The sequence below is a fragment of the Aulostomus chinensis genome, chromosome 6, assembly GCF_037954235.1.
Source record: "Aulostomus chinensis isolate RoL2024-O1b breed Wild chromosome 6, RoL_Achi_v1.0, whole genome shotgun sequence".
NCBI classification, from domain to species: Eukaryota; Metazoa; Chordata; class Actinopteri; order Syngnathiformes; family Aulostomidae; genus Aulostomus; species Aulostomus chinensis.
In genome coordinates this window covers 2,738,264-2,752,721 of record NC_141325.1, presented here as the reverse complement: position 1 = coordinate 2,752,721, position 14,458 = coordinate 2,738,264, and the positions used below count along the sequence as shown (strand labels likewise).

The 14,458-nt window shown below is 50.0% G+C and overlaps 1 protein-coding gene across 3 annotated transcripts; it reads left to right on the top strand.

Moving 5' to 3' along the window:
- The first annotated feature begins 325 nt into the window (after positions 1 to 325).
- disp3 (dispatched RND transporter family member 3) lies at positions 326 to 14,360 on the top strand. Of its 3 annotated transcripts, none has more exons than XM_086205251.1 (21): positions 326 to 528; positions 4,641 to 5,591; positions 6,419 to 6,638; positions 6,712 to 6,848; positions 7,996 to 8,130; positions 8,211 to 8,371; positions 8,544 to 8,683; positions 8,804 to 8,895; positions 9,011 to 9,175; positions 10,222 to 10,383; positions 10,454 to 10,588; positions 10,660 to 10,796; positions 10,900 to 11,069; positions 11,152 to 11,282; positions 11,367 to 11,542; positions 11,835 to 11,961; positions 12,128 to 12,273; positions 12,366 to 12,525; positions 12,864 to 12,977; positions 13,051 to 13,217; positions 13,324 to 14,360. In XM_086205251.1, exons 2-21 carry the CDS (start codon positions 4,649 to 4,651, stop codon positions 13,687 to 13,689), a joined length of 3,984 nt encoding a protein of 1,327 aa, XP_086061377.1. In that variant the 5' UTR covers positions 326 to 528; positions 4,641 to 4,648; the 3' UTR covers positions 13,690 to 14,360. The 3 variants fall into 3 exon arrangements, with proteins under 3 accessions (XP_086061377.1, XP_086061376.1, XP_086061378.1); XM_086205250.1 differs by having other exon boundaries at positions 9,008 to 9,175; XM_086205252.1 differs by lacking the exons at positions 8,804 to 8,895; positions 9,011 to 9,175 and having other exon boundaries at positions 10,739 to 10,796.
- Positions 14,361 to 14,458: the final 98 nt, after the last annotated feature.

Here is a 14,458-nt window from a genome sequence, read left to right as displayed (position 1 = left end):
TCTCTCTAGGCTCTCCTGCCCTCCACTGGTGGTGTGTGTGTGGAAGGATTCGGGCTTTGCTTCCCTCCCCGCCTCCCTTCTGCTGGTGAACCTGTCAGCAGAGCAGACTGAACAAAGCCATGGGAGAGAGAGGGGCTTCTGGGAAGAAATGTCTCTCACCGACTCTGTCGCCTGGACAACCGGGTAAGAGAGGAGGGGAGGGAGCGGGAGAGAAAGGACTGGGGAGCATAAAAGGAGCGGAAAACAACACATTATTAACTGCTGAGATTAGAGAATTCCTGTAGAGGGTGGGTGTGTGTGAGGGGGGGGGGGGGGGTTAGATTTCTGTGTCATTCTCCTGTGAGGGTTCCCTTGGTGTCTCTCCTCTTGATGAGTTTTTAACTATGACAATAAAATAGTAAATCAACCTTTGTTTTTTCATACCCGAGCACGGAGGAGATGAAATTGCAGAGCACAAGTTCATCATATCTCAAGTGGACCCAGAAGGCCTGAACGCTGCACCTGTAATTCCGGACTCATCAGCCTCAGGTAAGACTCCTCAGAGCTGCCCGCACGGGATTTAATGGGAGTGCATTTGTTTTGGTGCTGATTTATAGATTGTAATAATTGCTGAGGGCATTCGACTGTGAAATTAAACAGAAAATGGAAGAAAAAAATAATCAAAGAAAAGCTCTTCTGTTTTCTTTTAAGCTGCTTGGAACTGAAGCAGTGTTCAGAAGAGCAGACAGGTTTTGTTGGAAACTGGCTTGTTTTATTGTTTCTGGGTTTATTTGTCTGGAGAGAAACTACGTCCTGCCTCGTCTGGTTTTTATCCAGCAGCGTGAGAGATAAATCGCATCCTCAGGATTCTCCTTGTGCTGGGCTTTGCACTTTGTGAGCGTGAATTCATCGACAATAGGAAAATGACCAGGTGCAACTGGAGCTGGAGGGGTTGAGTTGAACCTCTGGATTCACAAAGGCGTTCATCTGCTGCGAGCGGTGCTCCTGCATCAGAAACGCACTCGTGAAACAGCACCAGAGGTGGAATCAATGCACCTCTTACTGAGGTGGTATTCTGGCTGAGTTTACAGTTGCAGGCTGGAGGTGTGAGGGGCAGCAGGGTGGCATGTGGAATCCATAGTGAGATGGAGAGGAGATAAAACTATGGAGGTGGGCTGCTGTGAAGGTTCTGCATCCCTCACCTTTCTGGGCAAGATAGAGAAATGGCAGCGAGACTGACTGGAGGTAGAGGACAAACGAGTGAGTGACGGGAAGGAGGACTGAGAGAGATGATTGTAGGTGGCAGCTTCAGGCAGGCAGCGTGCTGGGCTCGCTACCTGACACGATGCAGGGATGTAGAGGCAGTAAAGACGACACTGACGCGCTTGTTTGAATATTTATTAGAGACAAATGTGAAAATCTGGTGGGTTTTCTTTCCTTTTTGCCCATAACTTGCTCAACATACTGTGCTTTCAATGAGCAGGCAGGTAAGGCGAGGCCACCTGGGCAGCAGTGGTTTGAAAAATAAACTGCGGAAAAGTTCCCAACCCACACAAAGGCAGGGGGGAGATCCAGGACACCATGGTGGGGAAGCCTGCTCATAGCCTGGGTGTGAGGTTCATTTCTGTACATGCATCTCAGTCTGAAATTGCACGACGGCCAAATGAACGCTGTATCAGCATTAAGACCAACACCATTTGGATATAAACAGAGCCACGAGGGAGACCGCTCATTTCCCAATAACTACAGCATGCAACACACCAAATTACACTCTATTTTTAGTCCACACCTGCGCAGCGTTTAAATTGACTGCGCGCCCTCAATCTTTGCAGAAAAATAGCCGTGTTGAACAATTCTGGCAGCTGGTAAACACATTCGACATCGCAGGCCTGCTCGGCTCCGCATTCACTCATTATTATTGCAAATGAGGTGCGATGATGCTCGTGGATGCAAGGAAGCGTCAGGCTCATCAGGAGGAGGGGAGAGGACGAGCCCTGGAGGCATCCATCGAGGTCTCTCTCCTCCACTGTACCTGCATGCAGGCAGTGATCACTCCAGGGTGAGAGTCGAGCAGGGCTCGGGCCGCACGGCTCGGGCCGCACGGCTGATAGGCACTCAGTCTGCCCATCCGTCTTTAATGAGTTCCTCAAACTGCCAGACTTCTGCACTCCATCAGCCTGTGTGATGTCGAGATGGACGCTGAAACACAGCCGCAATTAGATTTCTTGTCTTCATATGAAGCAGGTGAGCCGTGGAGGGGTCGTGTGTGAGGGGGGGCTGCTCTCCCGGGTGGCCTCAGTCGTTCTTCAGCCTCTCGTCTCCTGACCAGAGCAGCAGCATCAAAACAAACTGGAGAAGAAATGTAACAAGATTACCATCTTATCTAATTAGCAAAATTAGCAGCTGGGTTCTGTTTCAGCGCAATGACGTCTCCTGCCCTCCTCGAAATTCCCCGACTACTTGATTCGAGGAGGGAGGCTGCGTGAGTCAGAGCCACGCCGTGATGATGGTAACAACTCCAGATAATACCACCTCCTCCACTACTAATACTTCCTTCTGGATGGAGCAAATACTCCGTCTTATTTCAGAAATGTAAAATACTGTGAGATGAATCGCAACATGGCCGACTGCAACTCTCAGACGGCAGGAAGGCAGAGTTCTTGTTCAGGGCAACGTTCATCTGATACAAGGTTATTCAGTGAAAATAAGAATAAAGATGTAAAAATGTGGGTTCCATCTACTATCACAATATCAGGTGGATAATATCAGATCCCTTCAGTGCTGCAGTTGTCAGTGAAAATGCAAAGATAGCGTGAGAGAAGACAAGATCCGTGTGAGAGCCTGAGGAGCAAACCGTCGTCTCCTGCTGTCACACGTAGGAAATGACGCGTTTCTTATTCCAAATTACACAGAAAGTAAAAGAAAGAAAGAAAAGGAAGTGCTGATGTTAACACGGACGTGAAGGGCGCCAGTTGACTCCTCAACACAGTTAATAGATGGGAAGAGCAAGTTCAGGCTCCCGCTGTGTGGGCCGACGCTGCTCTGCATTAACAGGCGCACCGGTGCCCTCTATGCAGATGATGCGTTCATTGATTTAAAAAAAGTGCGCATTAAAAACTGTGAGACCCCCCCCCCCCCACACACACACACACACACACACACACAGAATATTAGACACGGTGTTCATTTCCCTCTCCTTTATCAGCCTGCAGAAGCACACTTTGACCCACATTTACAAACCTCGACAAGGTCTCTTAAAGGGAAAGTTCACCCAAAAATGAAACTTCAGTCTTTCTACTAACTTCATACTGATGGAAGGTTGGGGGAAATTTTTTTTTAGTCCAAAACAAAACAAACAAACAACAAACACTGCTGGACTTTCACAGGAAAAGATGTTAAACAAATTAATTGAATGGAGACCAAATTTTTGAAGGTAAATAGATCATATTATAATGCGAAAAGATTACATTTTATATATTAAAGCCATGAAATGTCCCCGTACTGCTTGTCCGTGTGCGGTGAAGCCTCCCTGCGCCCTGCGGCTCCCAGCCACGGCGTCAGTGTTCACGCGTGGAGGCCTCAGGACGCTTTGCCCCGGCGGTATGGAGGCATGTGATGGTTTTATTGTGTATTTTTTAACGTCTGGGAACTGGTCACCATTCACGTCAGGTCTCTGGGAGGTGAGTGTAAGACCTCCTGTCTCCTCCTCCATCATTATGAGGGTGAGTGGAATTTTTTTTCCATTTTTGAAAAATGTAACAACAAACACGTTCAGATCTGTTCAGAAAATGAGACTAATTCAGCTGTAAGTGAACGAACCAAAAACTCATAAATCAAGAGTCCCCCCCCCCCCCCATATTCTTACTTCTCTTTTCTAACTGCAGGAGTTTATTTGATTTGATTTTTCATATTATTGATTAAGCAGTATAATTTGTAACTTCTTCTTTTTCATTCATTGGATTTTCAGTTGCAGAGCCGAGTATAAATCTTCATAATCAAGCCTGGCTGTCGTACCTGGCTGACCTCAAAGCGCTGCTCTAAAGAGAAGATCAATGGCTGTAGTCAGCGAGCTCGCCGCCACTCAAATCCTGTCTGCAGTGTCTTGTGAGCAGGGAAAGAAAAAGTGGCATCATTAGTCAAAAGTTGCCCATCACACATGAAAAACCTCTTTCCAGGACTCTGTAATATCCCTCCCGCTCCTCTCGGTAATGAGACATGTGAGATGATTTAATTTGCTGCAGAGCAGACAAAGCTGCCGCTGAAACGCTGGGAGCCACCAGCCGACTCCCCCAGGTGATAATGTTTTGCACGAGTTGACAGAGAGAAGAATTAAATCGCAGCTTTTAGCCTGCCTCGCCCCCGAGCTCTTGTGATCAGCATCTTAAAGCAGGAGTCAGCCAAGCGTTTTCTCTTACAAGCCCTTGAGAGACACAAAGGTCTCCCCTCCTCTATTTCCCTCCCTGACTCCTGCGAGCTGCTAATGGAAGACTTTTGTTGACAGATGTGTGAGGACGGACGTAATTCTGGTGTCTTTGCTGGCTCGCTGGGGAAGTTACCTTGTCCTTTGTCTTGTCAGACGTGTCACCTGCTGGTAGCATCTACTTGGTGTGCTGGGGGAGAGGGACGGCCGGTGATGGTCATGTGCTCTTCGTCTCTGACAGGTTCCAGCATGAACATGGAGGATGAGCAGCTGCTGTTCCAGACCAGCTGGGGAGGGGAGGATGAGGAGGAAGAGGAGGAGGAGGAGGAGGAGGAGGGAGGGGTAGCCGGACAGAGCTGTTCCTCTGGGGAGGTGTGTGGAGTGTGGTGGGCTGTGGGCTGGGTCTACACTAGTCCCTGGGTCAGTGGAATGGTTTTAGGGGTTGTTGTCCTGCTACCTTGCGCCCTCTTTGCCTACATGCTCCTCTACTGCCCCCCGCTGGACATAGACCTCTCCTACAGTGCCTTTGAAGTTCACAGCCACTTCTCTGCGGAGCGTTTTGACGCCCTCACCATCGCTGTAAAGACCCAGTTTGGATCCTGGGACAGACGTAGACGAGACTTGGATAACAGCGAGTCTGAGGCCCTGCGGGAGCTCCTGCTGGAGAAGCTGAACATGCAGAGAGCGTTCAACCGGACAGATAATGAGGACACGAGGTCTCCCACTCCTCAAAACAAGCTTCTCCTCACAGGAAATGATCAGAGGAGTGGAAGAGATAAAAGAAGAGCACCTAGTTTGGGTGAACCATTGAAGCACAAGAGCTCTAATCACAGCAGAGGAAATGGGGAAGAGGAGCGATCCCCCATCAGGAGGCGTAGGCTGGCTCCTAATTACTACCTGCAGAGCCAGGCCCTGTGGAGGATCGAGCTGGTGTTTGTGGCTCAGGGAGAGGGCGATCGCAACATCTTCACCCCAGAACGACTGCAGACCATCCATCACGTGGAGCGCCTGCTCATGCATCACCCGCAGTTTCATCAGTTCTGCTGGAAGCCAATGGAGGTGTTGAGGGATCTTCCTCTGGGTCCGTCCTACTGCTCTCCGCCCAGCTCTCTCCTGTCCTACCTCTACCCCAGTGAGCGAGGAGGGAAGATCTACTACGATGGCATTGGCCCAGACCTCGCTGATATTCAAGGTGAGCCTACAGAGATAAAAGGGATGGTTCAGCCAGAAATGAGAGTTCAGTCTTTATCTACTCATCCTCATGCTAATAGAAGGTCGGGTGAAGCTTTTTAGTCCACAAAACTCTGCTGGGGTTTCACAGTAAAAGGTGGTGCACCGTTTATCCATAACCACGTCATGGAGGTCGCAGGACCAGCAGGGAATCTCTGTCCTCTCATTCCCTGGCCTCGTCGACCAGCTCTGACTGGGGGGTCCTGAGGAGTTCTCAGGCCAGCGTGGCAGTTTAGTCCCTCCAGCTGGTCCTGGGTCTGCCTACTCCCAGCTGGACCTGCCAGGAACACCTCCCTAGAGAGGTGACTAGGTTGCGTTCTGCCTTGATGTCTGAAGCACCTCACCTGGCTCCTTCTGACGTAAAGGAGGAGCGTCTCTCCTCCAAGTCCCTCACTGACGACCCAACTCTTCACTTTATTTGTAAGAGGGACGAAGAATCTCACAACCCGACACAAAAGAAGGAAAACAACACAAGAATATGAAATAAAATCATAAAATTCCTTCGTTCTGCTTGTCAGAAGTACGCTGAACATGCGGAGACATGGCGTCAGTGAGCTTTTTCAAATCAACCCAACATGTTGAAGCTTCAGGACTCGGGTCACCTGGACCAAGCAGGACGAAGGTACTTGCCGGTTTTATTATTTCTTTTGGTCTCCGTTCACTTCATCCGTTTGTTTCCTTCTGTCTACATGAGGGTGAGAAGATAATGACTTTTCATGTTTGGCTGGGCTGTCCCTCTACCAGCACCTGTAAAAGTCTACCTGGCAACAGTCTTGATTTGTCCCGTAGGTTCTCTGAGTCTGGCCATCACCCACCCACAGTTCTACTGGTATGTGGATGAGAGTCTGTCCCCCGAGCGCCTCTCGTCCTCTCTCCTACGAAGCGAGATCCATTTCGGCGCTCCCCTTCCATCCTACTACTCCCTGCAGGACCGAGCTGATGAGCAGAGGACTCACTTTAAAAACTTTGTGGTTCAGTATGCAGATATCCTGGCCGAGCAGTCCACCAGGTCAGGATGACTCATGCGTCAGCCAGCCATCGGCCTCGTCCCTCCTCTCATACTGTCGCCTCTCTTGCTTCAGCCAGGTGAAGGTGCTCTATGGAGGAACAGAGCTGTTTGATCACGAGGTGAGACACACCTTCCACAATGATATGATGCTGGCTGTGGTCAGCGGGGCCTGCATCACCGTCCTGGTCTACGTCCTGACCTCCTTCTCTGGTACAGTATACATGACTTATTCTATCACAGCGAGGCGGCGTTTCTTTAAAGTCAAAATGAAGGTGTTTCAGTCAAATGCATCTCAAGATAAAATCAAATATTCAAGAGCAGCTGATAAAAACACAAGATTAAAATGTAAAACCACTGTATTTATTTATTTAACCAGATAAATGAGCTGAGAACTAACTCTCGTTCACAAAGACAACCTGACCAGGAGGCGGCAAAAGCAGGCGATACACAACAATAAACTTGAATTCATCTCAATAAGGAAACAATCTCATACCTAATAAAACCAAACACGATATCACCAGTCTGTAGAACAACAGTCACCCCCGCGCAGCAGACTCAGTGAATAGAGATCCTTGTTAATGAGATATGACAGGAGTTTCAGCTTCTTTTGTAACTCCTTCCTGTCAGCAGCAGCAGACGGGAGCCAGGATCAGCCGAGGGAGGTGCGTGCGTCCGGATCAACGCGTTCGCGGCATTTCTAGAGCGTCAGTTGCGTTTACTGTTGGAAAGGCACTTTAGCACTCGATGCTAACCAAAGGTCTGTCTAAACAGGAGGCTTCTTAACTCTTGAAGTACTCCAGACGTCTCAAGCTGGCTGTCGAACAATACTCCAAAGTTTTGTGCCTCACGCCGAGTCTTGACATGTGTCCCCTCCACTTCCTGGTCCCTGTTGCCGATTGCTAACCTGTGCATGGTCAACACAAGGCACTCCAGGTTCCCTTCGCCCTTTGACCTTGAACTCTCATATAGCCAGCTAAGCCTGCTGCGGACCGGGAAGCTTAGCGCATGAAAAAAGTCCAATATTGCACCTGCCATCTTGTTCCAGATGTAGAATTACCCACGATCCCATGCAGTCAAGGAGGAAAGAGGCCTGAGGCCCCATCAGAGCTGAGGTGGACCAGAAAGACAGACCCAAGTCCTCTTTCTAATGAACTGACAATGTGAACACAAATAGTGCCGTTTCTGTTGTTCCGTGATGAGAGGACGGGCTGTGGCGTCCTTGAAGGGGACTGTGGGCAGGGGACCTCAGAGCTCAGTGTCTGATGTAGGGATGCAGAGTCTGACGAAGTCGAGTTCTGTAAGGGTGCATCAAGACCTTGAAAATGAGATCCAATGTGCCATTATTTTTCCCCCTCAGTGTTTCTGACTTTCTTTGGACTGGCCAGTATCGGACTCAGCTGCTTGATGGCTCTGTTCTTGTACCACGTCGTCTTCGGCGCAAGGTACCTGGGGATTCTCAACGGCGTGGCTGCCTTTGTGATCATCGGTATCGGTAAGAGCTGGACATTATTTGACATCACAGGGAAAAGTGTTCTGCCTTTCGCAGTAATGTGTCATCGTTTCCTTGCTCAGGGGTGGATGATGTATTTGTGTTCATCAGCACCTTCAGACAGGCGTCTCATCTGCTTCAGCCTCAGCGGCGAATCGTCTACACAATTAAAACAGCTGGCCGAGCCACTTTCCTCACCTCCTTCACCACTGCAGCTGCCTACGCTGCTAACACCTTCTCCCAGGTAATCACAGGACAAAAATCCGCTCTCAGGTTGTGTACAGGCGGTCTGAATGACCGCCCTTCTGTGCGTGAAAGGAAGTGGCTGTGTCAGCATGCAGTCATTTTCACACGATAAGCACAAATTGAATGTTTCAAGGTCCTTTGTCCTGTGCTCCTTTCTAATTGACACTCAGATCCCAGCCGTGCATGACTTCGGCCTATTCATGGCCCTTATCGTCAGCTGCTGTTGGCTGTGGGTGTCCGTGCTGATGCCCGCCGTCCTGTGTATCTGGACGGCGAGGGTTGAACCTCGTGAGCACGCCTGGGTGAACTGGTGAGGTGTTATTTTATTTCTCGGCCGGTGAGGTTTAATGTGTGCATGCTGTGCAACACCGCGGGTGAGATGTAATCCCTCCAGCTGTCTCTCTCCCTGAACTGCCTCCTCCTTTGAAAGCTGGAAGTGGTTTTGTGGCCTGTCAGCGAGCCACGGGCCTTTATCAGACGAGGATGACGATGTGGCGCTGCTGTCAGTGGAGATGGAGCCAGGTGAGATCGTTATCTCCCGGGAATGAGTGGAGGAGTGGAGGAGGACAGGGAATGAGTCCAGGCTGTAAACTGCTGCTGTCCTCAGAACCCCTCCGTCTTTGTCTCGGACCAGCAGGCTCCTGCGACGCAGACGGTGACGCAGCCATTCTGTCCCTGTTGGTGGAGCCACCTCTGCACCCGGCAGGGCGGCAGCATGTGGGCGTGGTCAGTACTAACCTCCAGTGGGCCCTGAAGCATTTGGTGGCTGAGCCAGCAGTGGGGAGAAGAAAGACTGTTCTCGGTAAAGACTTGATATCAAGTCAGGAAGCTCAGCAGGGAACTGACATCTTCATTACACCCTCACATACACACTCGTCTCTCAGGCGTATTGGTTGATGAGCAGTTAAATTGGAAAAAACAAATTAATTTTCCGTGTAATAAAACGGTAGAGTCACTGGGGATCATCAGAAAACTTCAGAGTTTTATTAACGTCTCTTTATTAACTTGATGTATTCCGTGATTTATTCAGAAGACATTCTCAAAGTATAACCAAGTCTTTCCCCCACTGAACGTTCTCTGTATCAACGTACGTGATCGTACTCGCCTTCATCCTCCGACCTTCCTCACTGATCTCTGAAATGCAGAACTCTCATTTCAGAGTAGATAAGAACATATTGGAAAGACACTGTTATCATCAAAACATTTATAAAGGAAGAGTTTATCACATTTGATTCATCGTGTCTTAAGAATTTCTTTAAATATGGATAAATGAGGGCGGCCCAGTGGAGCAGTGGTCCTCACAGTGGCCCCCCAGCAAAAAGGTTCCAGTTTCCAGCCCCGGCTGCAGCACGGGGTCTTTCTGGGTGAGTCTCCATGTTCTCCCTGTTCCTGCTGGGTTCTCTCTGGTACTCCAGCTTCCTCCACAGTCCAAAGACATCAAGAGGGACCAGGTTAATCCAGACTCTAAATTGACCGTAGGCGTGGCTGGGAGAGCCAGTGGTTGTCTGTCTCTATGTGTTGGCCCTGCCATGGACTGGTGACCCGTCCAGGGGGAAGGCTGCTGGGATAGGCTCCACCCCCACCACCCTTAACAGGATAAGCGGTAGAAAATGGATGGATTTTTGTTCTCTTTTTTATCTACTCGATATATAATCTCTAATATAATCTTAATCTCTAATTAAATCACGAACAGAAAACTTTGGGTAAACGGCCCATTTTGTGAGTTGGGGGTTCAGTGTATTGGAGGAAGACCTGGCATGTCTCTGTGTCTTCATCCGTCTCTCTCTCTCTCTCTCTCTCTCTCTCTCTCTCTCTCTCTCTCTCTCTCTATCCCTGCTGCTGACCCAGGTGTCTTCCTCCTGGTTCTGCTCTTGTCTGCCGGCTGCTGCTGCCTGCTCAAGCCGGCCACTCACGCGCCGCTACTCTTCCGCCCAGACACCAACCTCCAGACTTTGCTGGCTCTGAGGAGCAACCTCAGCGGTCAGGGCATCTCCTGCCCCATGTGCTCAGGTGAGACCCTGACAGACGGACACACACCAGCCCCCAAACAGACCTCTGACAGATGTGTTGTGCCCTGCAGGTGTCTTCATGGAGAAGCCCCGCCCTCTGAACAGCCACACGTCCTCATCAGCATTCAAGTTCTCTACACATCAGGAGGCCCAGCGGGCGCCGACCTCCGCAGCCCTTCACAGCTCAGTGACATCAAATTCAACAGGTGAAACGCACAACACATGAATGACTATTGAAGCCTTTCCCTCTATTTATGATCCAAATCTGGGTTTTTAGGCTTTTTGCTCACAGTTTACGTATCAAAGTTGGACCTCAGAGGCTCAACAACCGTTTACCGCTTCTCCCTGAATGCCAGCACTCCCTCGCCATGGAAGCTGAGCAGCTCCAAGCATGAGGATGTGTCGTTATTCCAGGTGAGGGAGCAGAAAAGTCAACAGGATCATTTTTATAATAGAATTCAGTCTCCCTGCCATGATAGTAAAGTAGCTTATAACTAATCTTGTTTCGTCTGAATAGGTTTATAATCAGCCCTGCAGCAATTACACCAGGAGAATGACGGTGTGTGTTTCCCACGTGTACCACCCCTACCCCAGCTGGATGATCACGACCGGATCATGTGACCCCCATCACGGCTGGATGCCAGAGTTCTCTTTTTACGTGGCGTCGTCTCCGCAGCAGCACAGCAGGTGAACACACGGACGAGAGCAGCCTTTCTGCAGGATCTTCCTGGTGTTGTGGCGTCACGCCAGCTGTGGTTTCTCCTCACAGGAAACTCTACTTTGCTCAGCACCGACTCAGACCTCATCCCAGCCGGGTGTGTGTCAGCCCGCCCGGCTGTGGCGTCAGCTCGGGGCCTGATGGCCCCACACGGGGGACCTTCTACATTCCTCTTCTGAATGGTGAGTGAGTGTCATAAGCATTTTTAAGCCATTAGCATTATAAATCAACACCGCTGAGAGATTTTCTCTGTTTTCCCTCTTTAGCTGAAAAACCTAATTCCTCCTCCAAGACGTTCGGCTTCAACCCATGCAGCGATGGCGTGTGTGGCCAGCCAGCGGTGCGTCCTCTGGTGGACACAGGAGCCATGGTCTTTGTTGTGTTTGGGATTTTGGGAGTTAACCGAACAGAGCACAAAGACAACCATGTTATCGGAGACATGGTGAGGCATGCTAATGTGTCCTGAGGAGAATATTTTGAGAAATATTTGCACTCCTCTCCAGAGCTGGACGACAAGGCAGAGGCCTCTCTCTCCCCGGTGCCGCATTAGGAAGCCCAGGCCCACGCTAGTTAGCTCAGCACAATCAATGGTAGTGGATGGGAGGTTAGCATACCTCTGTCCACTTCAACTAGCGTTGGTCCCCATCTTGTTGTCTGGCTTTTCCAGCTGGTGTAACACAGTATTCTTACTGATTTTCTCGTGAGGTTGAAATTATGTTGAATTCTCTCCAAAGGGCAACGTCATCCTGGATCCAGACTTTGACATTTTCCAGGAAATGGGGCACCTCTGCACGATCTGTAAAGCCATTAGTGCAAATAAACAACTTGTGAAGCCGGGAGGGGCGCAGTGTCTTCCATCAGGTACCCCAATGTGAAGCCGCTCGTTGCAGAATGTATTGATTACCTCATGAACTTCTTTCTGAGCAAAAACAAAGGCCAGCAAAGCGAAGGTCAACCAATGCATCACTAAAAGTAATAAAGGGGTGCTGAGTGGGAGGATTATGGTGCTCTCCTCTGGTCTTTCTAGGTAATAAACTCTCATCTATCCTGCCGCTGCTCCATCCCGAGTGCCGCTCCCTCCCTGAACCCAACCTGCTCCCGGGGCAGCTCTCTCACGGAGCCGTAGGAATGCATGGAGGGAAGGTCCGCTGGCTCTCTATGGCCTTTGAATCTGTAAGTCGCTTTATCCCTCAGCTTTTTGTGTTCCTGAGCAGCACGTCACCGCAGCTAAGAACCCTGATTCTTAACCTCTCTCTCCTTCCAAGACCACATACAAGGGTAAATCCTCCTTTCAGACCTACGCCGACTTCCTCCAGTGGGAGACGTTCATCCAGCAGCAGCTGGCCTCCCTCCCACCGTCGTCCGCCCTGCAGAGAGGCTTCCAGACCTGTGAGCACTGGAAGCAGATCTTCATGGAAATTATAGGTACAGGAGAGACTGAGGAGGAAGTGCACTGTTCCTTTGCTACTGTAAAAGCAGAAATACTTAGATGAACTAGTCCTCTTCCTATCAGTCATTTTATTATCAGTGATACTGGTCATACAATGATTCAATAGAAAGACTGGAACTCAGCAGCTAGCAAACACAACGAGATGGTCGATGAACAAGAACAAACAACAACAAAAACCCAAACAGAAAAGAGAGAACAGCAGGGACATGAATCATCATAAAATAGAACTCTGGTTAAAGTCTCCATTCAAATTCTGTTCAAGTAAAAGTATGGAAGTGTGAGTGACACGCTGGGGGGTGGCGTGTGCCGCCAGGTGTGGAGAGCGCCCTCTGGAGTCTGCTGCTGTCTCTGGCCATTTGTGTGGCAGCTGTGTCTGTGTTCACCGCTCATCTCTTCCTGCTCCTGCCCGTCCTCATCACCATCCTAGGTAAGAAAATGAAACAATCCCTCGCCACGCCGCCACTCCTTCTACAGTGACTCTGAGTGTTTGTGTGTGTCAGGCGTGATCTGTCTGGTGGTGGCCATCATGTACTGGCTGGGCTGGGAGATGGGAGCAGTGGAAGCCATCTCTCTCTCTATTCTGGTGGGATCCTCAGTAGATTACTGCCTGCACCTGGTGGAGGGATACATGCTGGCGGGGCAGACCACGACCCCTGGTCTCAGCCTGGTACAGGATGATTCTATGTTTTACATTTTAGATGAAATGAGGGGAGAAGTGTCCCCCCCCCCCCCCCCACTAAAGCTCCTCCCATTAATCTGTGTTTTGTTTGCAGGAGCCCCTGGCCGAGAGGCGGAGACGAACCGTGGAGGCAGTGAACCATGTGGGCGTTGCCATAGTGTCCAGCGCCGTCACCACGGTGATCTCTACAGTCCCTCTTTTCTTCTGTGTCATTGTGCCTTTCGCCAAGTTCGGCCAGATCGTGGCCATTAACACCACCGTCTCCATTTTGTTCACCCTGACCGTGACTGTGGCCATGTTGGCGTGCATGGCCCCCGCCAGCTTCCGCAGACCCCCAGGCGCTGTGCTGAAGGCTGTGTTGGCTGTGATAACGGCCACGGCGGTTGGAGCATCTCTTTACTGGGTGGGGGGACGGCTGGGAGTGTCAGCCTGGCGGTCCAGCAGCGCCATAACGCAGTGATGTCACGCGGTGGATTCCCTCTGTAACAGACTTGCGAGGCAGCAGCGGGAAGCTCCTCCCTCATGCCTGGGGAGGCATTAAGATCAGTGATCTTGTTCTTTACAGCACAAAGATGTCAGAATCACATTTTTTTCACTTGTAGTCACAAGCGGATTGTAAGAAAGTAACACACCTCACCCACTGGGAAGCTCCTCTAAATACACATTAGTCATAATAACTCATGTTCACGTCGGCCTTGACGTGGAGGTGTTGAGTAATTATTGGGAAACGCCGTCTGACTCACAGGTTCCGTCACGTTATTGAGCTGTGAGAAGCAGCGGACTGGCGTGTGACCCGGTTTCGCACGATTCATGTCATCTCGCGTCTTCATGGCGGGGGATTTAGGAGCCACGTCTCTGTGATTATGATGTCCTTCTGTGGCCGGATGATGAAAAGTTGTGCACAGTTTCAGTGTAAAGTGATGTAAATGTCTCAGGATGCTGCTCTCACACTCGCTCAACTCTGATGCTGCCAACACACACTTGTAAAGATTTATAACCTTTCACACACACACACACACACACACACACACACACACACACACACAAATACACACGGTATGGTTCCGGACTGACTCTACTGAAGTAAAAGCAGTACTTTTGTGTGTGTAATACTTTTGGATGTCAAATAAAAGCAGGTGCAGAACGTCTCTGGTTCTTTTTGGTGAAGACTTCGTTCTGTGTGCTGGTTACATAACGGCGCCGCGGAGCAGGGGCAACCCGTCACCAAT

Bases quoted from the DNA above. Each gene is read 5' to 3' on its own strand.
- disp3 (XM_086205250.1), top strand. From the start codon at position 4,649: ATGAACATGGAGGATGAGCAGCTGCTGTTCCAGACCAGCTGGGGAGGG. The intron at 8,131-8,210 runs GTAAGAGCTGGA...TTCCTTGCTCAG, and splicing joins CTTTGTGATCATCGGTATCG to GGGTGGATGATGTATTTGTG. The intron at 10,589-10,659 runs GTGAAACGCACA...CTGGGTTTTTAG, and splicing joins AGTGACATCAAATTCAACAG to GCTTTTTGCTCACAGTTTAC.